Genomic DNA, 27795 nt, shown 5'->3' on the forward strand with positions numbered 1-27795 from the left:
TAAAGGAACTTGGCGAACTCAAATATTTCCTTGGGATTGAAATCTCTAGATCACCGGAAGGGCTGTTTCTCTCCCAACGAAAATATACGCTGGACTTGCTAAAGGAAACTGGTAAACTTGGTGCAAAACCGGTCTCCACGCCACTTGAAGAGGGTTACCAGGTCAAGCGAAAGGGGGAGATGAAGAAATCACCAAATGCACCGGTGAACAGACTGGCTGAGCCGTATGAGGATGTGGGAAGATATAGGAGGCTGGTGGGCAAGTTGATCTATCTCACTATCACACGTCCGGATCTTTGCTATGCCGTGAATCAAGTGAGCCAACACATGAAAGCGCCGACTAACTTTGATTGGAACACGGTCGAGAGGATCCTATGTTATCTCAAAGGGAGCCCTGGCCGAGGCATTTGGATGGGGAAGAACAACAATACTGAGCTCGTCGGCTATTGCGACGCGGACTATGCGGGTGACACAACCGATAGGAGGTCTACGACAGGATACTGCACGGTTGTTGGTGGGAACCTTGTTACTTGGAAATCGAAGAAACAGAAGGTAGTGTCTCAATCTAGTGCCGAGTCGGAGTATAGAGCTATGAAGAAGCTCACCAACGAGCTCACATGGCTTAAAGGCCTTCTCAAGGACCTTGGGGTGGAGATTGACAAACCTATCACTATGCATTGTGACAACAAAGCGGCAATACATATTGCAACCAAATTGGTCTTCCATGAAAGAACCAAACACAACGAGGTGGACTGCCATACGATACGAGAGAAGATTGAGGAGGGAGTAGTCTTGCCGTGTCACACGCCAAGCAAGGATCAACTGGCTGACATCTTCACAAAGGCCACTAGTCCACAGATTTGCGAATACATCTCAAGCAAACTTGGACTAGTCGACCTCACACATCCATGAAGGAACTCCTCTAACCCGTGAAGATCATACTCTTTTCCTTAACATGGTTTTGTCCCATGTGGTTTTCCATGTTGAGGTTTTTAACAAGGTGGTCTCTCGCGGGTTCCAAGCTTAGCCGTTATACTTGGCTAAGCTTGAGGGGGAGTATTAACCATAAGGTACTCGAGACGAGGAGGTGTCCGTACGGCCGTCCGTACGCTTTCAATAAGGCCGAGCCATATCAAAGTAAAATGAGGAGGGGCGAGGCTGAGCAGCCTAATAAGGCCTATTAGAAGGATCTCGAAGGAATAAAGAGCCGTTGGAAGCAAAAGATCACGAGTAGCTTCTCTTAAGGAAACCAAGTCATGTCGCTTTCCATTCTTGGAATCCTCCATCAACTTGCCTTATGTCCCTATCTCATAGTCATCGTTTGTAATAGGGATTTACCCTAGTTTTTCTTTTACTATTTAAGGCCATTGGCCGACATTGTAAACTCTATTCTAATACAATCTCATATTCTCTCTTACATTCTCTCTATTTTACTTCCGCTTATACAATTTAAACCAACATGGTATCAGAGCATGTTTATCGATCTATGATTCTATAAACCTTCTCTTCTTCTCGTTCTTGGTTCCTCTTTGATTCTACCTAGCATTCTACTCTCTTATTCTACGATTCTACTCAGCTCACCATTCTATTCGCTAGTCTACTCTTTATTCTATTTGCTATTCTACTCTACTCAACAATGGACAACAACAAGCCTATTGTGACCCCGGTGGTGCTCAAGGGAGCAAACTACCTGTTGTGGAAGAGAACCACAAAGACCGCACTCAGTGGCCGGGGACTTTGGATCCACGTCGAAACGGACCAACTCCCCAAGAAAGTCACTAAGGAGGGCGGTAAGGAGGAAAAGGAAGAAGACAAGGCGGCTGATCTCGAGAAGGAAGTTAAGTGGTTCCAAGAAGATCAGACCGTGCTTGCCATTCTCCAAAATTCGTTAGACGCACCTATCCTTGAGGCCTACTCGTATTGTGAAACGGCCAAGGAGTTATGGGAGACGCTGGCGAACGTTTATGGGAACGTGACCAACTTGACTCGTGTGTTTGAAGTTAAGAAAGCGATTAACGGTCTCCATCAAGAAGATTTGGAATTCACGAAGCATTTTGGGAAGTTTCGGTCATTATGGGCCGAGCTTGAGATGCTCCAACCAAGTACAATAGATCCGGCTATTCTCAACGAACGGAAGGAGCAAGACAAGGTGTTTGGCCTCTTGCTCACCCTTAACCCGGCGTTCAATGACCTGATCAAGCATATCCTCCGTGGAGACAAGCTTCCTACGCTTGAGGACGTGTGCTCGCAAGTACAAAAGGAACAAGGCTCCCTTGGTCTCTTTTGTGGAAAGGAAGACTTGGCGACCGCGAACAAAGGTGTCTACAAGCACGATGACCGGAGAGTGATGGTGTGCGACCATTGCAAGAAGAAGGGACACATGAAGGACAAGTGCTGGATCCTCCATCCTCATCTCAAACCGGCTAAGTTCAAGGCGCATCTCTCGCATGAAGGATCAAGCGGACAAGGTTCCAGTGCGGCAAACCAAGGTGGTGCAGCGGCTAAGGCTATGGTGGCTTCGTTTGGGGATCTTGTGAGGAAATCCAACCTGGAGGCCCTCATCAAGTCCATTGCCGAGGATTCCGGTACCACTTTCTTTGCTTCACAGCCTAGTAAAACACTTGTTGTAGACTCGGGTGCTTCTCACCACATGATAAGTAACCCTAGTCTCATACACAACATAAAACCGGCTGTGGGAAATGTTATTATTGCAAATGGGGACAGAATACCAGTTAAGGGTGTAGGAGACTTGAAGCTGTTTGATAAGAATTCAAAAGCTTTCTTTATGCCTACATTCACCTCTAATCTTTTATCGGTCAAGAGAGCTACAACTGATTTAAATTGCTATACTATATTTGGTCCTAACAGTGTGCATTTTCAGGATATTAAGACTGGAAAGGTTCTTGGAGGAGGAGATGCCAAGGGAGATCTCTATGTCCTAGAGAAAACCTCATCAAGTTCACCTAATATGTTTTCTTTTATATCGGACCTTAGTAGTATTTCTAGTGATGTGTGGCATGCTAGACTAGGCCACCCCCACTCTAGAGCTTTTGAATTAATGTTGCCTAGTGTTTCTTTTGATAATTCAACTTGTGAACCTTGTATTCTTGGTAAACATTGCAAGTCTATTTTTCCTAAATCAACTACTATTTATGAAAATTGTTTTGATTTAGTGCATTCTGATGTTTGGACTTCACCATGCTTATCTAGAGACAATAACAAGTATTTTGTGACTTTTATTGATGAAAAATCAAAGTATACTTGGCTTACCTTATTACCATCTAAGGATAGAGTCTATGATGCATTTGTTAATTTTCAGAATTATGTAACTAATCATTTCAATGCAACAATAAAGGTACTAAGGTCTGACAATGGAGGGGAGTACACAAGTCACAAACTTAAGGCTCATCTATCCAAACATGGCATCCTACAACAAACTAGCTGTCCCTATACGCCCCAGCAAAACGGTGTGGCCGAGAGAAAGAACCGGCACCTTATGGAAGTGGCGAGGTCAATGATGTTTCAAACCAATGTCACCAAACGGTTCTGGGGAGATGTTGTGATGACGGCTTGTTATTTGATAAATAGGACTCCTACCAAAGTTTTACAAGATAAATCCCCATATGAGGTACTAAACCAATTTAAACCCTCTTTGGACCACTTACGCGTTTTTGGGTGTGTGTGTTTTGTTTTGGTTCCAGGAGAACAAAGGACTAAGCTCGATGCCAAGAGCACCAAATGTATGTTCATTGGCTACTCAACGAGTCAGAAGGGCTATAAGTGCTACGACCCGGTGACTGGCCGCCTCCATATCTCTCGAGACGTGAAGTTCCTTGAACACCAAGGATACTATGCGACAAAGGATTGGGACAGCCTCAAGGACCTATCTCAACCCAACTCGGATCGTGCAGCCAACCTTCGGTTTCTCCTGAACCACCTAGGCATCACAACACCATCGAATCAACCGGATCAAGCTCATACCACTCAGACTCCACATGAACCGGAAGTGACCACTATACCGACAGTAGACGAGGAAGATCAAGAAAATGCCTCCGAGCCGCTTGTTCTTCCTACTGATGCACCGTGTGCTGAACCTGACCATGTGGACAATGACCATACCGTGGTTACGATCGACGTTCCATCTCAAGAACATCCCTCCGAGCCGCCTGTTCCCCTTCGGCGAAGTGAACGTCTCAAATTTCATCCGTCGACATGGAAAGACAAAAGGGTTTACTACAATAATCAGGCCGTGGCTCATCCAATCCAAGCTGTGTGTTCGCTTGACCTTGTTCCTCAAGACCATGCTGCTTTCCTCACCAAGATCGACGCTCAGTTTGTCCCTCAAACCTACGATGAAGCCAAAGAACACAAAGAATGGGTCGCGGCCGTTGAGGATGAGACCGATGCTATGATTAGGAATCATACTTAGGATGAAGATGATCTTCCAAAAGGGAAGAAGGCGGTCAGCTCGAAATGGGTCTTCACGATTAAATATTTGAGCAACGGTGATGTGGAACGCTATAAGGCTCGTCTTGTCGCTCGTGGCTTTACACAAACTTATGGGGATGATTACACAGACACATTTGCTCGTCTTATCCGCATTCGATATAAAGGATCTTGGCGAACTCAAATATTTCCTTGGGATTGAAATCTCTAGATCACCGGAAGGGCTGTTTCTCTCCCAACGAAAATATACGCTGGACTTGCTAAAGGAAACTGGTAAACTTGGTGCAAAACCGGTCTCCACGCCACTTGAAGAGGGTTACCAGGTCAAGCGAAAGGGGGAGATGAAGAAATCACCAAATGCACCGGTGAACAGACTGGCTGAGCCGTATGAGGATGTGGGAAGATATAGGAGGCTGGTGGGCAAGTTGATCTATCTCACTATCACACGTCCGGATCTTTGCTATGCCGTGAATCAAGTGAGCCAACACATGAAAGCGCCGACTAACTTTGATTGGAACACGGTCGAGAGGATCCTATGTTATCTCAAAGGGAGCCCTGGCTGAGGCATTTGGATGGGGAAGAACAACAATACTGAGCTCGTCGGCTATTGCGACGCGGACTATGCGGGTGACACAACCGATAGGAGGTCTACGACAGGATACTGCACGTTTGTTGGTGGGAACCTTGTTACTTGGAAATCGAAGAAACAGAAGGTAGTGTCTCAATCTAGTGCCGAGTCGGAGTATAGAGCTATGAAGAAGCTCACCAACGAGCTCACATGGCTTAAAGGCCTTCTCAAGGACCTTGGGGTGGAGATTGACAAACCTATCACTATGCATTGTGACAACAAAGCGGCAATACATATTGCAACCAAATTGGTCTTCCATGAAAGAACCAAACACATCGAGGTGGACTGCCATACGATACGAGAGAAGATTGAGGAGGGAGTAGTCTTGCCGTGTCACACGCCAAGCAAGGATCAACTGGCTGACATCTTCACAAAGGCCACTAGTCCACAGATTTGCGAATACATCTCAAGCAAACTTGGACTAGTCGACCTCACACATCCATGAAGGAACTCCTCTAACCCGTGAAGATCATACTCTTTTCCTTAACATGGTTTTGTCCCATGTGGTTTTCCATGTTGAGGTTTTTAACGAGGTGGTCTCTCGCGGGTTCCAAGCTTAGCCGTTATACTTGGCTAAGCTTGAGGGGGAGTATTGACCATAAGGTACTCGAGACGAGGAGGTGTCCGTACGGCCGTCCGTACGCTTTCAATAAGGCCGAGCCATATCGAAGTGAAATGAGGAGGGGCGAGGCTGAGCAGCCTAATAAGGCCCATTAGAAGGATCTCGAAGGAATAAAGAGCCGTTGGAAGCAAAAGATCACGAGTAGCTTCTCTTAAGGAAACCGAGTCATGTCGCTTTCCATTCTTGGAATCCTCCATCAACTTGCCTTATGTCCCTATCTCATAGTCATCGTTTGTAATAGGGATTTACCCTAGTTTTTCTTTTACTATTTAAGGCCATTGGCCGACATTGTAAACTCTATTCTAATACAATCTCATATTCTCTCTTACATTCTCTCTATTTTACTTCCGCTTATACAATTTAAACCAACATATTGCATGCCAACTTCTCCGTTTTTCTAATACAAATCTTATGCGTAATTAAAAAAAAATTATTATTATTTTACTAGTAATTTTTTCTTAGATTTTTGTTTTGTTGAAAATTATTAGTTTAGAATTCTAGTAAACCACAACAAAAAAGATAAAAAGTACTTCTGGATTTATAAATTTTGTGTATATGGAAATACAACGTTTTTGATTGGTTAGTTCTTTAGCTTATCATTAAATTGCTTCTACTCTTTGGGACTGCCCTTCTCACTTCAGGTTTCAGCCTCGATGAGCCCAACACTTTTGGAAGCAGAATCCACAGGATGCTGAAGCTTGGATTGAGCATTGATGAAGATGATGCCGTTGAAGCCGACGCTGAGATGCCTCCTCTTGAAGATGATGCTAATGCCGAAGGTAGCAAGATGGAGGAAGTCACTAAATATTGCACAAGATTGCAATTTAATGATTTTTCTCGACTTCCTATCGGATTCTTCTTTTTATGATTTCGTCTCTGAAACTTTTTTCCCTTTGATTGGTATTTCTCTTGTTATTACTAGGATGTCGGCCCGTGCGTTGCCGCACGGAAAAGTGAAAACTTGAAATGACTAATATTGTTAATTTTACATTTCGAGGAAACTTTATAGTAATTCTTTAACTGTATAGTATAAAAGTCAAAAATAATAACTAAGATATTTATTGTATATATAAAAATCGATTAAGTGACAATAAGAGAATAATGTTAAAATCTATGAATCAAGACTTGCTGAATCATACTCAGATAATCAATTTTAAAAGATATTCACATAAAACAAGATTTAAATTATTATTCTCTTAAAATTTACAAAAAATAATAAGAGAAGCAAGGAGAAAGAGCCCATAGCTGCAAGCCTGCAACCCTGCAACCAACCAAATTGACTAAAAAGATAAATCTATGAAAATTATAAATCACAATCAATTAACTAAATTAATACTTGGAAGATATGAATGAAGTGGGTATTAGATGGAAAATGACACCAAATAAAAGTTAAATGAATGAATCAATAAATAAAACAATTCAAATTTTAACAAAGATGAGTGAATCAATGTTGATTGATAAATTGAAAGAAAATAATACTCAGAATTTTTAAATTTGGAGGTGTTATCAAACAACAAATTAAAACTCTTTCAAAGGCGGCTTTGTATCAATCAGTTAAAGTTTTAATGTAACTTCAATATAAAATTGTCTCAAAATCTAATTTAAGAATTAAGAAATCATTCAAGAATTTGTTAAAAACCAAAAGTAACATATATGAAATTCAGAAACACAAAAGGATACGTAGGCATTAGAAGCACCATTGTTTCATATTACAAGTTTCTCACATAAAATTGGTTTGCTATTACAAGGAGCTACCTCACCTAAGTTGATTTGATATTACAAGTACCTCACCTAAGTTGTAAGTACTATCTTCCCAAAAAAAACCAAAAAACAAAGTTTCATCTCACACTAACTATTAGTGTAAAATATCCCACATCGGAAATATGTGAAATGATTTAAGTAATATATAAAGGTTTAGGGCCAATCCACTCATTGCCTATTGGTTTTGAGTTGGAAGCCCATAGTAAAGTCCGAATCTAACATGGTATCAAAGCAGGTAGATTATTGGACCACCCCGTGGATATTGTTCCCACATATGCCCACGCTTCAGATGGTCATGCCTGAGCGTGACGGGGGGATGTGTTAGTGTAAAATATCCCACATCGGAAAGATGTGAAATGATTTAAGTAATATATAAAGGGTTAGGGCCAATCCACTCATTGCCAATTGGTTTTGAGTTGGAAGCCCATAGTAAAACCTGAAACTAACACTAACCCTTTGAAAAGTCAAGAGAATGTTGACCAGCTACTCTACTAAGCTTAAACTTGTACATGATGTTACCGTGAGGTCCTTTCTCTGTCCAAAACTTGTCAACTATGTATAGACCATCATACACATAATCCTTTCCTCTATAGTCCGCTCTCTCTTTGCCAAGTATCACTCGCACTGGAGTCTTTATCTTCATGCTATTAGCTAAAGCCATCTTCCCCGCAACAAGCTTCTGATCTTTGATTACTTTTACACCCTTGTGACCTCGTTCACCACAGTAAAACATCACATCCGAACCACATCTATCGGTGTAACCACTACCTTCCAATGAAACAATGCTCGTAGCTAGTTGCATATTCCCTTGCTCCATGTAATCAATCCCACCCCTCATGTTAAAGTGAAGACCTATTATGTTGAGCTCTACTTTGAATTGATACTCATCTCCAACCTCGATTCTAGGGACTGGTCCAATCATCTTTTTCTCGTTCAGTTGCATCCCCCTTTCCATGAGAACCTTCCGAGTCCTGAGATGTGCCCTGCTCGCTGCATTTTTTGATTCACCCCGTCGTGGTACCCTTTCACGATCAAACTCATCATGCACAAGTTTGAAAAGACGCAACACCTTGAGAACTTTCTCGCGTGGGCTAAGATCTTTGGTAATCCGATTTTGTTGTATAACCCGGGGGATGAATCCAAGTTCATTTAACCGTCTTTCATCTCTTTGTTGAAGCTGCATTACTCAACTTCTTCTTAGCCAATGATGAGAGTCTATGTTTCGCCACAGCTCTGGCTACCAAAGGATACCTCTGAAAGTTGCCAAAAGAAGGTCTTCTTTTGCTTTGGGAAGTCATTAGCCTAGTACCTTCCTCAAAGCTTGGAGGTTTCACTTTACATTCAGAAAATAAAGGGAACCTTCCTCTTAGCTGGAGGAAACTTCCCATTGCCAACATTACCATTACCCGCTACATTGAAGTCAGCCATCTTCATAACCGACTCAAACGATTCCACTTCCTTAGGCATATGGTAATAGTGACGAGCAACATCAACACATTTGCTATCTCCATAACCATTCGAATCCTCTTTTGTGTAACTTATGACAGAAGGGGAGATCGTTTGAATCATCATCCTGCACACAACATCAACTGACTTTAGTAATCGCTAAGTACTTTTTGATTTCCAAACTCAAGAGACACTCATAAAAAATAAAAAAATAAAGGATACTTCTTTGTTCCCACACATTAATCAAGAAAGATGCAAAGAACATTGATGAAGTTTTTAGTCAGTTTAATATATTTAAACTTCGAAGTTTCAAGAAAATGACATGAGAATCACAAAAGTCAAATCGTATAAAAGTGTATAGATACGGCACAAGTGTGAACGAACTGTAACAATAACACAAGGGATAAATACGAAGGTTACGGAGAGTTAAAAATTTTGAAATTCGAACCGTTGGTGCGAGTAAAATCATGGAGATTGTAAAAAAAGAAAACAATAACCTAGGTTAGATCTTCAACATATAACAAAAATCCATATCAAACCCTAATTAAGATCCAGATATTTCGATGAAAAAATTCAACTACAAAACAAGAAATTCCAAGAACAAAGCGTATACTTTTTTTTTCTTTTACAAAGAGTATATTTGAGTTTCAGAAAAATCGAAAACATGCCTCAGTTTTAGAAACCAAAACAAAAAGGAGCGAAATTTTTTTGTATGCACCAAAAAACGAACAGAAATGTACGAAACTTAGCAAATACAGTGAATTGAACACAGTAAAAAAAGAAAGAAAAAAGGAAGTGAAGAGAACAAATTAAACAAAAATATTCAATGAACCTGAAGACGAGAAGACGGAGTAATTATTATGGTAATTGTTTTGTTGTTATCTTCGTCACTAGTATGTTTTACTTTGGGGATTCCACTAAGACTCGAAAAAACAAAAGTTAACAATACTCAGGATAGACGGCGGTGTTTGTTTAATTATTAGTGCAATATTTTTGTCTTTAACCACTAATTCTAGTCTTTGGCGATCGATGTGTATCTCTGGTGAATTTAGATAATGATTGAATCGAGATTTTTTGTGTTTTTTCACAAAGAAAACAAAAAAACTACTTCTCAAATTTTGGTCTTTTGAATCTCTCTTATTGTTCTCTTTTACGTTTTATTTTTTAAAATTATCTTCTTTTGATTGTTTTTGGGGCAAAAGAAACAGAGTTTTATAAGGTTCAAAGGTTGTGAAGATACGTTTGCAACCGTAAGTTTATAGAATAAACATATTCACTCAACCATTGCAATGGTTGATAAGATAACCGCTGAATTAATAACACTATCTTCAGTAGTAAAATAGATTTAATAACACGTTCAAACAAACTTTAAAAAACTTAAATTTTCAATTAAAAAAAAACAAAACGTTTTTGTAAATAATAATCTAACGAAGAAATTAACTTTATTCGTATTTAACCGAATGGATACTAACAAGTTCATGTTCATAAGTAAACACTAACAGGTTCGTAAGCTTCTGTCATTGATTCAGTGAGTTTCATAAATCTTTCTATATCTATTACAATGCAACGCAATATAAAAATACTTTGAACTGAAGATTGATGTAGGTTAATTAAAAAACACTCCAATAAAATAATTCTTTAATTTTATTTATTAATTTGTATGTAAAAAATATTCACAAAATAATAAATTTGAAACTTGTTTTTGTAGTCCATAAAAGTTTATATATAATAAACAAAGATGAGTAAAATATAGAGGTGTGATACAAAAATGTGCAAAAATTAATAGGTGCGATTTTTGAAAAATGGGGATGCGACGAGAAGATGCAAAAATTAATAGATGCAATTTTTGAAAGATGGGGATACGACAAAGAGATATGATTATTTGAAGGAAAAAAAACTTGCAACTGTTGGAATCATTGATTATTTTAAACCGTTAGATAGAATAATGTCATGGGACCTTTACCGGTAGACTTTGATCAAGTCCGTGTATGTGATGTCTGGAGTAGTGGAATGGGTTGGAAGCTGGATACTATTCTACCTTATGTTTCTATGGACGTTAGGCTACGTCTTGCAGCAGTTGTGGTGGATACTGTTACGGGTGCCTCTGATAGATTATCTTGGGGGGAAAGTCCGGATGGGAGGTTTACGGTTCAGTCAGCATATCGTTTCATTACTAGAGATACTGTACCGCAACCAGATTTAAGTGCTCTATTTGATCGTGTATGGAAGGTCAGGGTACCAGAGCGAGTGAGGTTGTTTCTTTGGCAGGGTGCTCACCAAATCTTGATGACAAATATGGAGCGAAAGCGTCGACACCTATGCGATAATGGGATTTGTCAGGTATGTAAGAGTGGAGAAGAGACAATTATTTATATTTTGCGTGATTGCCCTGCCATGTCAGGAGTTTGGAACAGGCTAGTGCCAAGACAGAAAAGAGATGCTTTCTTTCAAAGGACTTTGTTTGAATGGATCTACGCGAACCTGGGGGATCAGTCTGATGTTGGTGGTTGCCCATGGTCCACGGCTTTTGCTATGACTGTTTGATGGGGCTGGAAGTGGAGGTGTGGCAATGTTTTTGGTGTGGTGGGTAAATGTCGAGATAGAGTGAAGTTTCTGCGAGATCTTGCTAAGGAGGTTTACCAGGCAAATTTAGAGACGAGTAAGGGCAATAGAAGACCTGGTAGGGTGGAGCGGTTGATCGCATGGGTCCGTCCTAGGGAAGGGTGGTGTAAAGTTAACACCGATGGGGCGTCTAGGGGTAACCCCGGGTTAGCAACTGCAGGAGGAGTTTTGCGGTCTACTACTGGGGATTGGTGCCGTGGGTTTGCCTTGAATATTGGTATTTGTTCGGCACCATTAGCAGAACTTTGGGGGGTTTACTACGGTTTGGTACTGGCTTGGGAGTGTCAGATGAGCTGTGTTGAGTTGGAGGTGGACTCTGAGGTGGTTGTTGGTTTTCTACAGACAGGGATCAGTGATTCTCATCCGTTGTCATTCCTAGTGCGTTTGTGCTATGGCTTTCTTGTAAAGAACTGGACAGTTCGAATTTCTCATGTGCATAGAGAAGCTAATCGTCTAGTAGATGGATTAGCTAACTATGCGTTTCCCTTACCGCTTGGGTTTCATTATTTGGACGTTTGTCCGGTAGATTTGTCTTTCACTCTGTTAGAAGACTCTAATGGGACTGCGATCCCACGCTTTGTTTCGTTGTAATTTTCTTTTTTCTAAATAAATTGTAGGGGATTTAATCCCCTATGGCCTACCAAAAAAAAAATAGAACTAATCTCATACTTTGGATTAAAAATAACACAAAAAGTGAGTTTGCTATTATATATAGATAGGTCGATACCCAAAGTTATTTCCAAATTTAATCATCTTCTGAAATAAATTTATTCAACAATGTGCGTTTCTTTATACTAGACTACTAGTAATATGAATTTGTATAAAGTATATATAACTTCAAAACTAAAAAGCATAAACTAATTAGCTAACTACAAATGTTCACTCGTATAGTTTAAAATAGAACATATTCATTATATAAAATCGTGAGATAAATAATATATATTCATTTCATTATATATATATATATGAATTAATTAGTATTAATTATTATAAAAAATACTATTAACAATAATGAAATTGCATGTATATATATGTATGGTATTCCCATTGAAATAAAACTCTTTATTATATCAAAACGTAAACATATTGGATCAAAGAGTATGAACAATTATATTTTTTAATTTAAAAACAACAACAACGATTTTGTGAAGAAAGTCCATGGAATAAAATGCAAGCACCATTTTTATAAGACAAACCTACACAATATTTAATGCAGTCTTTTTTCAAGAATCCACCAGTACAATCTGGTCCACAAATCGGAGGTAGAGCTTGCACCCTAATTCCCATTTCAACTATCAATCATGAAAAGAAAAAAAATTAAGAATCTTGTTTTTTGAAGAAAGATAAGAAATTGTAGATGTTATAGTTAAATATATATATTTGAAATAACATGTACCTGAGAGAAGGTCACATGCAATGACCAGCATAGCAACAAAAATGCATGTAACAATCAATTTGGAGGAGCCCATTTTTAACAAACCAATATTGTATATTTCTCAGATATAGTTTTCTCTTTTTTTTTTTGTCAACAATGTAAGATATGTTTGATGTAGATTAATTGATAATGAAATGATCTATTTATAACATAAAACGTACGTTCATATATAGTCACAAATTATTTTTATTTTTGTGTACACGTTCTAATCATAGTCAAATTTGTTTCCATCTGTAGTTTTGTTAATATGGTATATATAGATTTTTAACTCTAAAAAGTTATATATTTGACCCAAGAAAAATTAAAATAGAAGGTCAATCATTGGTCTGGTCAAAAAATACATAATCAACATTAACAATTTTGAATCCCGATTAAACTATTCTTCGCTTGCCTACTACATTACTAAGCTGCACCACTTCCAGTAGTTGCAAAAATTATATATCATGTATATTTGAATATAGGACCGGCCCTGCTTTTGTGGATATTGATAATATATTGTCTAAGATCTTCGAGCAAATTCTTGATTGTTCTGATGGTGATCTTACGTATGAACCACGAAACCGGTGGCACATTAAGAAGAGTACAAGGCTGAAAGATCTGCTCCATTGTCACCTTTGATCCAATACTTCCTTTTCCGCCACTACATTTTTTGTACTCTTCATCATTAATCCGTGACCTATAGACTTGCATAAGCGTTCGTGATCTGCGTATAGTGGCTTTATTTTCCAGCTACCCTCAAACACTTTCATGCACGACATATATTCTTCTTCTTATATTTTGCCTAAGCAAGAGATCAACAAATTAAATCACCAAAACACACAAAAACAGTTGTGTTCATGTGAGGGGATTCGGAGAAGCTTCTTACAGTAAGATTTTGATGGTTTTCATCGATGACTAGATGTATCGGGAATTCGGGATAGCTATAGTGCACCCAAGGACCTTCCATCTCAAAGTTTTTTTCACATCCGTGATCTGCCTCGGTCCATCCTTTTTCAAAACCTTTGTTGATTCGTTGGCGAAACTCCCTTTCAGTTACTGATAATAACTAATACACTAAATTTGAATCATACAATGCAACGATATGAAGATAAAACAAACCAGACGTTGGCGAAACTCCCTGTCGAATAAACTGAAGAAATTCATATTTCTTGGATTAGTAAGCATCTCATAGACTCCATGAGGAGGCCATCCCAATGTGAATTCTATTTTCAAATGGCAAACACCCTTTTTTGTTTTCACCTTCAAACATAAAAAAAAAATATATAACACAAGTGTTAATTAGCATTTCTATATTCTTCTTAATTCTAGCAATTCCTCACTAGTATTTGCTGATTTGCTATTACCTTCACCGTAGCAGGAGCATCATACCATGGATGCTTGTTATTATTTGGAATCCAGAGTGTTACTTGCCTCTTCAGCTCAGCTAAGTCATAATATTTAGGATCGGTAACATACAGTGGCATCGATCTAACATGTGAATGTTTCTTGTACTCGGCCTAAAATAACAAGAGTTGTAAATTGATCTTATTTATGTAGTTATTTATATTGTTTTCTTTCTGATTTGCTGTTAAGTACCTTCAACTTAGGGTCCACATCAGGATCCCAGTACCAAGGTTCCTGGATATTAGAATCTTCTTCTGAAACTGAACTAGATTTAACATTCTCACGAGGTATCTTAGACTCGGCCTATACAACAACAAGCCTACCTAGTTATGATCTCACATATATATGTAATTAACCAAAAAAATAAAATCTATTCAAATCTAAACTAATTCATACTTTAAAAAAATATTATTAAAAATTAACAGCTAAGATTTTAAAAATCTAATCGAATAAAATCTACAACTACAGATTTTATCAACATTTTTTACCAAATCTAATCGAATAAAATCTATATCAGTTTTGTTTAACAACTTAGATTTTAAAAATTAATAAATAACATAATAACAAAATAAATTATTATAAATTTTCATCAAAAAAAAAAATTCAGCCTGCGGTTTTTCGCGGGTTAGTACCTAGTATATAATTAACCAAACAGAATTTTGTGTTAACCCAACTCCCAAACCAATATTTGAGACCATTTGACTGACTGAACTTTTAGGGGGGTGTATTGAACTGAAAATTTTAAGAGATTTTGGGATATTCTTAAATCCCCTGTTATTTAATTGATGATTTTTTAAAATCATCTGAAATCCTATGTTATTGAATGTGAAATTTATAAAAATCATTTAAAATCTCTGGTTATTCAGTCAATAGTTTATAAATCTCACTTCAAATCTACTGTTATTCAAAAAATCACAAATTTTCTTAAAAAACCTATTGGATGTGATTTTAGGAGACTTTTCAAACATTTTTAGTTGAAAATAATGTCTTACAAAATCACACCTTTGAAGGTGAAATTTTAAAATATTTTAAAAACACTTCTTCGATCTACAAAAGAAAAGGAATCTTTTGCTCAGTTTTTTTTTTTTTGCAAACTCTCCTCTCTCGTTCTCTCGTTCTCTCGTTCTCTCTTCTCTCTTTATAAATCCTAGAAATATTTGTTGATGTGTAATCGAGTGAATCAATCCTAAATCCCATTATTAGTTACCGATTCACTATGAAAAACAACTCCATATTCTCAATTTCACTCAATTTCAAGTCAGATTCGTGATGGAGAAAGAAGATAGATTAGGGGGAGTTGTAGAACAGAATAAAAAAAATATGAGTTTCAGGGATAATGGGTTCTTCTTCGGCTTCAAATTCGATGCCACCAATTATTGAACCAATCGAATTCTGATAATCTTGTTCTTGGTCGAACCCATCCATGGCAATCCTCGGGGAAACTGAAAGAGAGATAGAGAGACGAAGGAGAAAGCGGGAAAGAATTGGCTCCATCTCTGTTCTTGCTTGTGTCTTGCCCATCCATGGCAATCCTTGGAACGCAAACTCCCTCCTCTGCTTCCACTGTCTTGCTGTGTCCTCCTATCAGGAGAGCGACGCGTTTTGGCACTCCTTGTACTACATCCATCATCATCACGAGAAGTGCGGTAACTTTCTTTGGATACATCCTTGTTTCCTTCTGGAAAACTAGCCAAATAAATATATAATCAGCCAACAAGATTGAACCTAAAAGAGAGCATAGGCTAAAAGAAAAGATGGAATTTATATCATACCGTTGCGTGATCCTTGCTCCAATCTATGTTTTGTGATTGTTCAACAGGTGTATATCCAGTGTCCATAACAATAAATAAGTGTCACTGTCTTTGAACTAATCTAATCCTTAACAAACATGCAAACTATTAAATAATTTTCTGATTTTGTTTCTTAAACCTCTTATGTTTTTCGAATATGATCAGTGTGGTTATTCATCTCCAACAGTTTGGTCAGACCATTCTCTGTCTAGAGTGGGGATTTAAACTTGTTGGTTGACCTTAACTCTCTACATCATTATGGTTTTGTAGGATACTTCCTTCCTTTACATGGGGAGACTTTTAGAAGGCTTTGGCGTTGGAATCATCTCTTACACTGTAATTCTGAACTCGTCTGGTCACCATCATCTAACATCGACTTTATCCAATCCTCTCTACACAGGCAAACAAACCACACCGATTCAACCTCACGTGAAGATCACACTTTCATTGTAATAACAAGATACACATTGTAATTTATTTTATGTTAACCAAAGTGTGATCGAGTGAAGATCACGTGAGGTTGAATCAAGCTGTTTTTTTTTTCTTTCCTTTCTATATTCTAAAATCACCTAAAATTTATAATCAAATCTCACCAAATCCCAAAACCCAAATCTCAAAAAATCTGCCAAAATATCAAAATTTCCCAAAATTACACTTAAATCGCCCAAAATTCCAAAATATTAAAATCTCAGCAAATCTCCTAAAATATCAGATTCAATACACCCCCCTTAATATCTATGAATTTATCATTAAGACACTACCGATGACAATTTTCTTGCTATTAGATGACTTTCATAATTTGATAAAGAAGCATCTATGACTGAAATACATAAAAAAACATACACTACAAGAAAACATGCCATTTGCGACACCCGTAATGGTCGCTCAATGGTCGCTAAAAAACGGTCACAAAATTTGTTGGTCGCAACATGGTCGCTTATTTGCGACTGATTTAAGACTCGTTAATATAGTCGTATATTAGCGACGTTTGTGTGACCAAATGTGGTAGTTACAGTTTCCGACTAAACTGCAACCAACTCTATTTGGGGACTTTTTTGTGACTATTTATGTAATTTGGATATGGTCACGAAGTGGTCACATTGTTTGAATTGGTTTGGTCACAAAGTAGTTACATTTTTTGAATTGGTTTGGTCACAAATTAGTCACGGTTTAGCAATCCTAAATTTGATTAATTTCGGATTTTGAAATGATATTAATCAAAAGTAATGATGATTTAAGGTACTAATCATTAAAACTTATCATCCTAAACAAAAAGATCATCCAAAAAGTATTCAAAAGCAAAACAAGTTCATTAAAAAAAAAAAAGGGAATTGTAACAAGTTCAATTGGAAGCAGTATTAGAGGAAGGAGAATTGGCAGCTGGACTGGAGACTGGTGTGGTGCCTGGTGTGGTTCCTCCGCCAGTGAGTTGTGCATTGGTTGCAGGTGCGGTAGCTGGATGGGTGGTTGGAGGTTTGGATGATTCAGGAGGAGAAACCATAAAAGCTTCAAACTCAGGATTTGTTTCTTTCATATAGAGGAGAAGCCTCTTCAGTTCAGCTTGAGACTCTCGGTGTTCCTGATCACGTCGTGCATTCTCAGCCTCGTGTTCAGAAATCTTGCGCCGAAGTTCATCTTGAAGCTCCCCAAGAGTTGTTGGAGAAGCACTTGTATAACTCTCTGCCCTTTTCCTTTTCTTTAGTGTCTCCACAAGTGATCCAAGTCCAAATGGGTTGCCTTTGTGGTCTGTATGAGTACACTAAACCAAGAGATAAACATTCAGTAATCATCACAGACTAAATGGAACCAGATTTAAAAAAAAAAACAGACAGAAACAAAATTACCTGAAGGAAGATTTCATTTCTTTCATCAAGGGAAAGATTATAATGTGTTGAACTCTCTGAACCATCTGGACCATCTACCTCTGTTTCAGCTTGTCTCTCTTCTATGGTTCTATCATATGTCTCAGCAACTTGTTTGGCTTTTTGATCCACAAATGTTCCATCCGGACGAGTGTGTGTTTTAAGAAACACTTCCACTAGTGACACAGGACGCCCCAACTCTTCCTCCTACAATGATAGTGAAACAGATTAAATCATGTAAATATCAGAAAAACATGGAAATATCAGAAAAACTTTGAGCTGAATTCGATAAGTCTTACCATCTCTTGATGAATTTGCACAAATGATTTTTGACCAGCTAAGTGTTTGTGCACTCCAAGACCTCCACGATCAGAGTTTCTGCACTGTGAAGCATTCTCACTCTTCTCAATTGCATCAGGGGTCTGCCAATATTCCACCATAACAGGCCATACTTTTTCACCACAATCCATGGTGGTTGTACACCACTCCTCCTAACTTGACTGACAATTCCTTTCATCCTTTTCTTGGCTATCTTCAAGAAACCTGCTTTAACGAGCTCAGTAATGCCGATATCCCAATTGTACTTCCGCTACAATAACACAAAACATAGTTAGCAACAATACCAAAACATAGTTAGCAACAATAACAGAAATAAGGAGTAAACCTTACCGCAAATGTCCTGAAATATCGCTCTTGAATGTTGACTGGAGTAACCTTCCAACTGTAGTAAGGCCCATCAAACTTTCTCCTCAATATTCCAGAAATCGCTCGAGACAGCTGACCTTTCTGCCGGTTAAACCTGTTACATAAAATGAGTAAGTCTACTACTAAATATGGACTTGAAACAATTGAAACAAACTATTGAATATCAAACAACCGACACTTAAAGCAACAACTATACTTATTGAATATCAAACAACAACTAGAATTATTGACACTTAAAGAAACAACTACAAACTTAGTAATCAACAACAAGCAACCGTAATCAACTACAAGCAACCGAGTAGCAAAGGAAAGAATTTCATACCATAGCGTTTCTCGGCCAGGGATAGGATGCTCAGACAAGAGTGGTAGATGTTCTCGGCCTGGAAGTCTTAGCAACCCATCCAAAAGCTCTTGGTAGTAATCGACATTTGGATTTTGTTGCTCTTGGTTTCCTTCTTCGCCATTATCTTCCTCTTCATGATTAGGGTTTTGTTGCGGTTGCAGTTGATGAGGAGGTAGTTGCTCCGGTTGATGAGTAGGCGGTTGATGATGAGGAGGCGGTTGATGAGGAGGCGGCTGATGAGGAGGCAGTTGGTGAGGATTTGTCCTCCGCGGCTGATGAGGAGGCAGTTGGTGAGGATTTGTCCTCCGCGGTGGATTTGTACTCGGCGGTGGATTTGTACTCGGCGGTGTAAGTTCCCTCCGCGGTTCAGGATCTTCCCTTGACGGTGGATGGGTACTCGGCGACGGACTCGTTATCGGAGCTGGATTTGTCGTCGGCGGGAACTGAGAAGGTCGACTTTGGTGTGAATGGCTTGCCGACTGCGTCCGTTGAGAGGGGTTCGACGATTGAGAAGACAAACTGTTACTCGGATTATAGATTCGGACACCGGTGGCGGTTCTGGCACCGCAACCTCTGGAAGAAGCCTTACCCTTAGGAGGCATTAGATCGATTGAGAGGAAGGAGAGGAAAGAGACGATTGAGAGATTGAGAGAAGGAGACGATTGAGAGATTGAGAGAAGGAGAGGATTGAGAGGTTTGAGAGAAGGAGAGGATTGAGAGAATTGAGAGGTTTGAGAGAAGGAGAGGATTGACAGAAGGAGATGATGGAGAGGTTTGAGAGAAGGAGAGTTGAGAGGTTTTCTCTCGAAAACCCTAGATCGAAATGAAAAAGAAGGAAGAAGTGTTTAGTCGTTTAATGGGTTTGCCTAGTTAATATCGAAACTAGGTCGCACTTTAGTCGCAAACCAGTCGCAACCAAATTAATTAGATTAATAAGTGGTGGGAAGATATACCGCCAAAACAAAATAGCAAATCAGTTGCAAGTCAGCCGCAAACTGTTACTCTTTTGTGACTATTTTAACACTACCTTATTAAAGTCACAAAATAAAAATCTTGAATTCTACACATTATGAACAATATAAATCACTAAGGAGACTCATAGTAGATACAATAGAGTACTTATAATAGTAAGATTTAGTTAAACAATGTTTATATTACTTAGTTTTGATTTTTCTTCATTGGAACACATTCTTATAAATGAACATGTAACACTTAGGATAAATTTTGAAGTTATAGATGTTTAGTTTATAGAAATTGAAATTTAATACTTTGAGAAAGTTATTATTGACAAATTGAGCAAAACAAAGTATAAACTTCAACCTAAACATGTAGATGAATCTCAAATGTGAAATTTTAAAATAAAAAATATATAAAGTGGCTAAACAGTCTTAAAAGAGTAGCTAAATCAGGTGTTAGTCGTAATATTGTGGCAAAAGGGTCGCAATGTGTGACTATTTTAACACTACCTTATTAAAGTCACAAAATAAAAATCTTGAATTCTACACATTATGAACAATATAAATCACTAAGGAGACTCATAGTAGATACAATAGAGTACTTATAATAGTAAGATTTAGTTAAACAATGTTTATATTACTTAGTTTTGATTTTTCTTCATTGGAACACATTCTTATAAATGAACATGTAACACTTAGGATAAATTTTGAAGTTATGGATGTTTAGTTTATAGACATTGAAATTTAATACTTTGAGAAAGTTATTATTGACAAATTGAGCAAAACAAAGTATAAACTTCAACCTAAACATGTAGATGAATCTCAAATGTGAAATTTCAAAATAAAAAATATGGAGAGTGGCTAAACAGTCTTAAAACAGTAGCGAAGTCCGATGTTAGTCGCAAAGTCTTCAGATACGTGTCACAATATAGTCGCAATTTGTGACTACTTTGTTACGTGGTAGGAGTAACAAATGTGGACGCAAATAAGTCCTCAATATGCGACTTCTTTGCGACTATTCTTACCGACTATAGAACTAGTCGCAGAATAGTCGCAAAATTGTGACCATTATGAGACGAATTTCTTTTTGACGCAAAATAGTCCTAATGTAGTCGCTTATTTGAGACCCTTTTATGACGTTTATGTTTCGTCGTTAATAAGTGACGTTGTTCTCTCCAATATTTTTGTAGTCGCTTAATCGTCGCAAGTTAGTCGCAAAAAAGTCGCTAAATTGTGCGACTGAATAAGTAGTCACAAACTGTGGTCCCAAAATGCATGTTTTCTTGTAGTGATAACAACACGAAACAGAACACGTATTAAAAAAAAAAAAATAGAATAACATTAACAGAGGTTTTCTATATGTTGCTACAAAACTATATCCATTTGTTACATTAAGGAAACATAGCCGTCTGTATAAATCTAGCATTAATCAAAGTTCTATGATTAGTGGTTCATTTTACTCATGCTACAAAAAGTTTAATTCCTAAAGGATCGAAAATCACTCCATTGCTGAGTTATCTTCCTGAAAGAAAGCTTAGATAACTGAAATGTGAAATTATTTGGAATAATCTGAAAAAACCGTCTCTGCAGGGAGTGGAGTTTATGCCACACGCAAGGATACAAGAATAAGGATATGCAACGAAGTAAAGGAGTTTTTATGTTTATCCTCAATATGTATGTTGGTTAAATTTTCTCTTTTTGTGATACTCCTATTATTAATACATCTATATCTTATCTTTGGTTGATGAGAGGTTAAATTTTCTCTTTTTGTGATACTCCTATTATTAATAAGGATATGCAACGAAGCAACTAAAATATGAAAATGTTAGACTGTTAGTACTCAATCCCAGAACTTTCTTTTTCCAATGTAGCAAGACATGTGAGACAACATATGGTCCACACTTTTTTTTTTGGGTTTTTATTGTTGCTCAAATAGACATACGGATTAGCAGAACATCAACGACATAGACCGATCTAAACTATATTAGTTGGTGAGTGACTCTAAACTTTGAAATCTATTATTATACATCAAAAATGAATATGATGAACGTATTAGATTTGTCAAAATAAAATAGGTAAAGTGACATTCCCTTCTTGTGGATATAAATCGAATTGAACAATATAATATAATATATATACAGTAATTAGTATGAGTATTCTACGCGTGCAGTCATATAAACGTAACACAATGAGAGAGTGTTGTATACATAATCTTCTAATTATATTAAGGTTTCAATGTCATTTTGTTCATCCACAAAGACCGTTATATGAAAGCGAAGAATCATCAAAGTGAATAGAACGATGACATTGGTGCCTGTTAAGGATATACCTTCTCAACAAATGAAAGGACGTCAACTTAAAAAAAAATCACCTTTAGCAAGATACACTATATTCCATGAGGGAAAGATAATGAGAGAATTGTGTGACGGCAAAATGTACATTCAAACGATAGTAGCAAGGTGTAACATCACAAACACACAAAAACTAAAAAACTAAAATAAAAGAGGAATATCATTAGAAAGTAGAAACGCTTACAACATCGGAATATTGATTGTGATTGTGTGAATCGGTAATCTATGGAAAGAAAAATCGCATATCAAAGTGAAGGGGAAACGAAACTCAATCCAGCCATCTACTCCGATCCCAATCTTTGACCTTCCTTTGACAAGTGGCATTTAGTATTTTCTCGATACAGTAAATAAACCAAGAGAGAAGCAGCCTTGTATGTATTTCGATTGATAATGGTCAACAACAAAGACAATTTCTAATAGCGAATTAAGAAAGGATACCAATATATAGCACCATATACCATATGGTTGGAGTCATAAGCAAATTATGAAAACCAGACACAGCTATTCCAAAACAAATTAAAAAGAGATATCGGAACTGGAAGTATATTTTTTGTTAAGAAAATTATACATCAAATCATACGCTAAAGTTTAGAATTATATATATATATATATATATAAACCAATGGATGCGAAAAGGCAAAAATCGCATAGATTGGCATCCTAAAGATGAGAGAAGACTTAAAACGATGCAACTGTTTAGAAGAAAGAGGAGTGAGTAAGTGACTAATCTCAACCATCCGATTTATTTATTTTATTATCTGAACCGTTGATCCCAATAAGTTGTTTTTGTTTCAGAGAACTTAAGAATAACCAAACTTTTCGTTAATCTATAATCTATATATAAGAACGAAACGGATGAGGGAACAAAACCATTTTTCGGAATGGACACTAACAAGTTCATAAAAATACCTTGATATAGAGATTGATTGATGCAGGTTAATTTAAAAACACTCCAATAAACAATTCTTTGATTTTATTTTTCACATTTAAAAATACTCTGAAAACAATAAATTTGAAACTTGTTTTTGTAGTTCATAAAAGTTTATATATAGAATAAACAAAGAGGTGTAAAATATAAGGGTGTAAAATATAGAGATGTGAAACAAAAATGTGCAAAAATTAATAGGTGTGATTCTTAAAAGATGGGGTACGACGATGAGATACAAAACTTAAAAGGTGCGATTTTTGAAAGATGGAGGTACGACAAAGAGACACGATTATTTGAAGAAAGAAGACTTGCAACTGTTGGGACTTGGGGATTAAAGATGACACAAAAAGTGGGTTTGCTATTATATATAGAGTACTTTTAAAAATACTCTGAAAACAATAAATTCGAAACTTGTTTTTGTAGTTCATAAAAATTTATATATTATAAACAAAGATGTGTAAAATATAGATGTATGAAACAAAAATGTGCGATTTTTAAAAGATGAGGATACGACAAAGAGAGGCAAAACTTAAAAGGTGCGATTTTTGAAAGATGAAGGTACGACGAAGAGACACGATTATTTTAAAAAAAAAGACTTGCAACTATTGGGATCATTAATAAGTTTCAACCGTTAGATAAAATAATAAAACTAATCTCAGCCGTTAGATTAAAGATGATAAAAAAGTAGATTTACTATTATATATAGATAATTTCGATGTAGTTTTTTTTAATCAACTCGGTGTTTAAAAAGCTTAAAAATATCTCATCTATTTTTTATTTGGAAGTTTAATACCTTGTCTTTTTTGGTTGGAAGAAAAATACCTCATTTAATTAAAACGTGTGATTTAATACTCAAACTAATAAATTTTATTAGTTTGATACTTATGATTTTTTGACCAAAATAAAATTCTGTTTTTACCCTTACTATATTAATTAATAATTAATTTTAAATGACATGGTATTAATTTATAATTTTATTTGAATTAAAATTAATAAAAAAGAAATATTAAATAAATTTAATTTTAATTCAAATAAACCTATAAATTAAGAAAAATTCTTGGGTTTACAAAAGAGTGATTAGGGTTTAGATTTTACAATTAAACGAAATTATATGTCGGTTTGGGTTTACAAAATAGTGGTTAGGGTTTAGATTTTATAATTAAACAAAATTATATGTCGGTTTGGGTATACAAAGAGTGGTTAGGGTTTAGATTTTACAATCAAACAAATTTATATGTCGGTTTGGGTTTATAAAAGAGTGGTTAGGGTTTAAATTTTACAATTAAACAAAATTGTATTTCAATTTGGGTTTATAAAAAAATGATTAGGATTTAAATTACAAAATTTTTGTCAAAAAATAGTAAGTATGAAACTAACAAAATTTATTAGTTTGAGTATTAAATCACACGTTTTAATTAAATGAAGTATTTTTTCTTCCAACCAAAAAAAACTAGGTATTAAACTTCCAAATAAAAAATAGATGAGGTATTTTTAAGTTTTTTTCCCTTTTTCTAGCAAATCCAAATTGCTGATTTTTGTCAGTATTAATCATAACTGAAGCATCTAAGACAACTTACCTTGAACGGTATTGTTTTGAGTCTGTTCTTTAGTTGAAAAAAGAAAACTGAACTAGAGTTAAAAAGTTTCACTACCATATTATCTTTTACAGATTTGTTGTGCATAATAGCGTAATATTTTTTCAGCCATAAACTGTGGTATTACTTTGACAAAAATTGGACAATTTGTTCTAACTATGTTATTTAAGCATCGATAGAAAAAGTTGCATAGTTAGTTTTACTGTTGGTTTAAGACGACTATTCATGATTTCATTCCTTCACCGTTAGAAACGCCAAAAGAAATTAAAAAAAAAAAAAAAACACTCAAAACACAGTCGTTTGAAGCCGCTCACAGAACCTTGATTCCTCGATTCGAAATCTAGCGATTAGCTCCGACGTAAAACCACCGCCCGTCGGTATTTTAGATTTTGAAATTTCCCTTAGATAACACATTTTTGCTCCAAAAAAATTCACACAAAAAAAAAAAAAAAACCAAAAAATGGAGAAATTAGCGAAAGAGTGGTTCTCGATGAGCGGCACCAGTAGTAGTAGCGGCGGAGATCAGGCGCCGCCGTCGCAGCAGCAGCAAACAGGAACGTCTCTACTAGCTGATTGGAATTCTTACGCAGCATCCAGAGATTTCGAAGAAGATACCGCAGGAACTCTAAGCTTCGATATCGAATCCGCCGTTAGATCTGCCAACGACACTGTTTCCGGCACCTTTAATGTGTAACCCATCCATTTCCCTTTCTTCTCTTACTTTTTAACACGATCGATTCTTCAACTTGCTCTGCTATTATGTATTTGAGGATGCGCTTGTCTTGTTAAATCTGGAATCTGCGAAAATTGCGATTTACCAAATCTGGAACCTTAGGATTTGGAACTATAGTTAAGTGAATAGTTTTTGATTAGTGAGGAGCTTTAAGGTTTTGTATTCTTTCTTTAGGCATCAAAGGACTAATCAAAATACACATATTCTCAGATCTTTCTTATGCTTAAATGAAGTTTGCATTGTTGTAGACTTGAAGCTAATATAAGTCTATGATGGACCTGTAAGATTGTTGTATGTTATGTGCTATGCAAATACAATGTTCATCTCTTCATTAGCGGAATCTGATTTCGGTAGTCTTAAGCCATCCTGTAAATTAGGTTTCAGTAGTCTTGCTTGTTTTCTTAAACTCTTTTCTTGATTTTTGAAACCTTAATTGTTAACAGTGTCTCGAAAGGAGTTAGAGATAACTTGCAGTCTGCAACAAACAGTATGCCTTCAGGAAAAGCTTTGATGTATTTCGGTTTACTTCTAGCAAGTGGTGTGTTCTTCATCTTCATTGCCTTCACCATGTTTCTTCCAGTCATGGTGCTTATGCCACAGAAATTTGCTATTTGTTTTACCCTTGGATGTGGATTTATCATCGGATCATTCTTTGCTCTCCGTGGTCCACAAAATCAACTCGCTCACATGTCATCGACAGAGGTTATAACATGACCTAGTTGTTTTTTTTTTTTTGTGTTACATTTCTTATATCATTTACATTTTCTCTTACAAAAGTTAATTTCTTGTTTTGCTGGCTTTCTCCAGAGGCTTCCACTAACTTTAGGTTTCATTGCCACCATGGTTGGTACCATCTATGTCTCCATGGTGCTCCATAGCTACATTCTCTCTGTGATTTTCTCTGCGTTACAGGTACTTAATTTCATCGTCCTTCTCCACTCTCTACCACTTTTAATATCCTCTCATCCTCTGTTTCTCATTGTCAAAATTTTCCACTATATCATTTTAAAAAATCTGATTATGTTGATGTTCCTTTTCCCCTGGATTCCTTGAATGAGAAACTTAGTTTTTGCCTCAAAAACATAATGGGTTCTAGGAACAAAAATTTAGACTTTTCTTAATGCTGTTTCTAAATAAAAGTAGGGTTAGTATGAAGAAACTGAGAATTTCTTATATCCGGTTGGTTTTGTGGCTTGTTTTACATCTTTTTATCTAGTTCAAGCTACTTGCGACAGAAAGAGCTTTGATTTAATTATTTACTCACCCATTATCGATCTGGATTGCACCTAAATATATACGTTTATATAACTCTGTAAAATAGTTCCTTCATGTTGGAATATATACGTTTGCTTGCATATATGCGCATTCTATACGTTAACTCTTGTATTCGTTCTGTGAATCCATAGGTTGTTGCACTGGCTTACTACTGTATATCCTACTTCCCTGGTGGATCATCGGGAATGAAGTTCCTTACTTCTACTCTTACCTCCTCTGTCTTTAGAATGTTTGGGAGATAAGCTTTTGCCTCGACCTATTCAAAGAAAGTAACTTGATTCTATGGTGTATAAAGAAGCATGAAAAATCTTGAACAATGGTTAAAATGACAACCCTGGTAATATATGTTGGCGCATAGGCTCAAAAGACAGTTTTGTTATGACTTTTCTATTTTTGAAAAAAAAATTTCTACCAAACTGGTTCAAATCACCAGCCACTGTGGATGAGGTATGGAACTTGGAGAGAGTGTGGCTTGTGGTGGTTACGAGTTAGCTTCAGTTTCTTGCTGTGAATTATTGCATCAGAATTAGTAAAAGATACAACATGTACACTGAAATGTTCTCTTAACTTCCAATTTTCAAAAATTAGGATTAGTGCAAAAAACAAAAAGACAAGTATATTTCGCTCTTTTTATTTGCAACATGGTTTATTAAGTGAACGAATTCTTAGGAGTTAGGAAACAAAATTGATTTGTTAGTCATCAAAAACTCAAGTTCTGTTCGATTTAAAGATGGAAGATACGTGCAGTGTGTTGCATAACATCTTTTACTGCAAAGTGCAAACAAATGATATATATTTACCTGGGCCCAAAAAGGTCCGCTATTGTATAGTATGGGCCTCTATTTAACAGGACCCCATCAGTCAAAAAGACTCGTCAATATCAGAGACTGGCTTTGATACAAAAAGATCACCAAT

At 36.6% G+C, this 27795-nt stretch overlaps 1 protein-coding gene, 1 long non-coding RNA gene and 3 pseudogenes across 2 annotated transcripts; 1 reads left to right on the forward strand and 4 right to left on the reverse strand.

Annotated features, from left to right (window-relative positions):
• Positions 1 to 7904: 7904 nt before the first annotated feature.
• Positions 7905 to 9025, reverse strand: LOC104755486 (YDG domain-containing protein At5g47160 pseudogene; annotated as a pseudogene).
• Positions 9026 to 13400: 4375 nt separating this feature from the next.
• On the reverse strand, positions 13401 to 15040 carry LOC104755493 (uncharacterized; annotated as a pseudogene).
• A 255-nt stretch (positions 15041 to 15295) lies between these two features.
• On the reverse strand, positions 15296 to 16159 carry LOC104710953 (uncharacterized). The gene is made up of 2 exons (XR_755155.3): positions 16115 to 16159; positions 15296 to 16028 (listed from the first exon to the last, which is right to left on the reverse strand). It is a non-coding gene; the product is annotated as an uncharacterized LOC104710953 (long non-coding RNA).
• A 1315-nt stretch (positions 16160 to 17474) lies between these two features.
• LOC147949187 (uncharacterized) lies at positions 17475 to 19644 on the reverse strand (annotated as a pseudogene).
• A 5345-nt stretch (positions 19645 to 24989) lies between these two features.
• LOC104732693 (protein transport protein sft2) lies at positions 24990 to 27296 on the forward strand. The gene is made up of 4 exons (XM_087489307.1): positions 24990 to 25562; positions 26049 to 26307; positions 26413 to 26517; positions 27012 to 27296. The coding sequence occupies exons 1-4, from the start codon at positions 25333 to 25335 to the stop codon at positions 27120 to 27122; spliced, it is 705 nt and encodes a 234-aa protein (XP_087345433.1). The 5' UTR covers positions 24990 to 25332; the 3' UTR covers positions 27123 to 27296.
• The last annotated feature ends 499 nt before the right edge of the window (positions 27297 to 27795 follow it).

Source organism: Camelina sativa, chromosome 2 (assembly GCF_030686135.1).
Source record: "Camelina sativa cultivar CO46 ecotype springtype chromosome 2, ASM3068613v1".
Classification (NCBI taxonomy): Eukaryota; Viridiplantae; Streptophyta; class Magnoliopsida; order Brassicales; family Brassicaceae; genus Camelina; species Camelina sativa.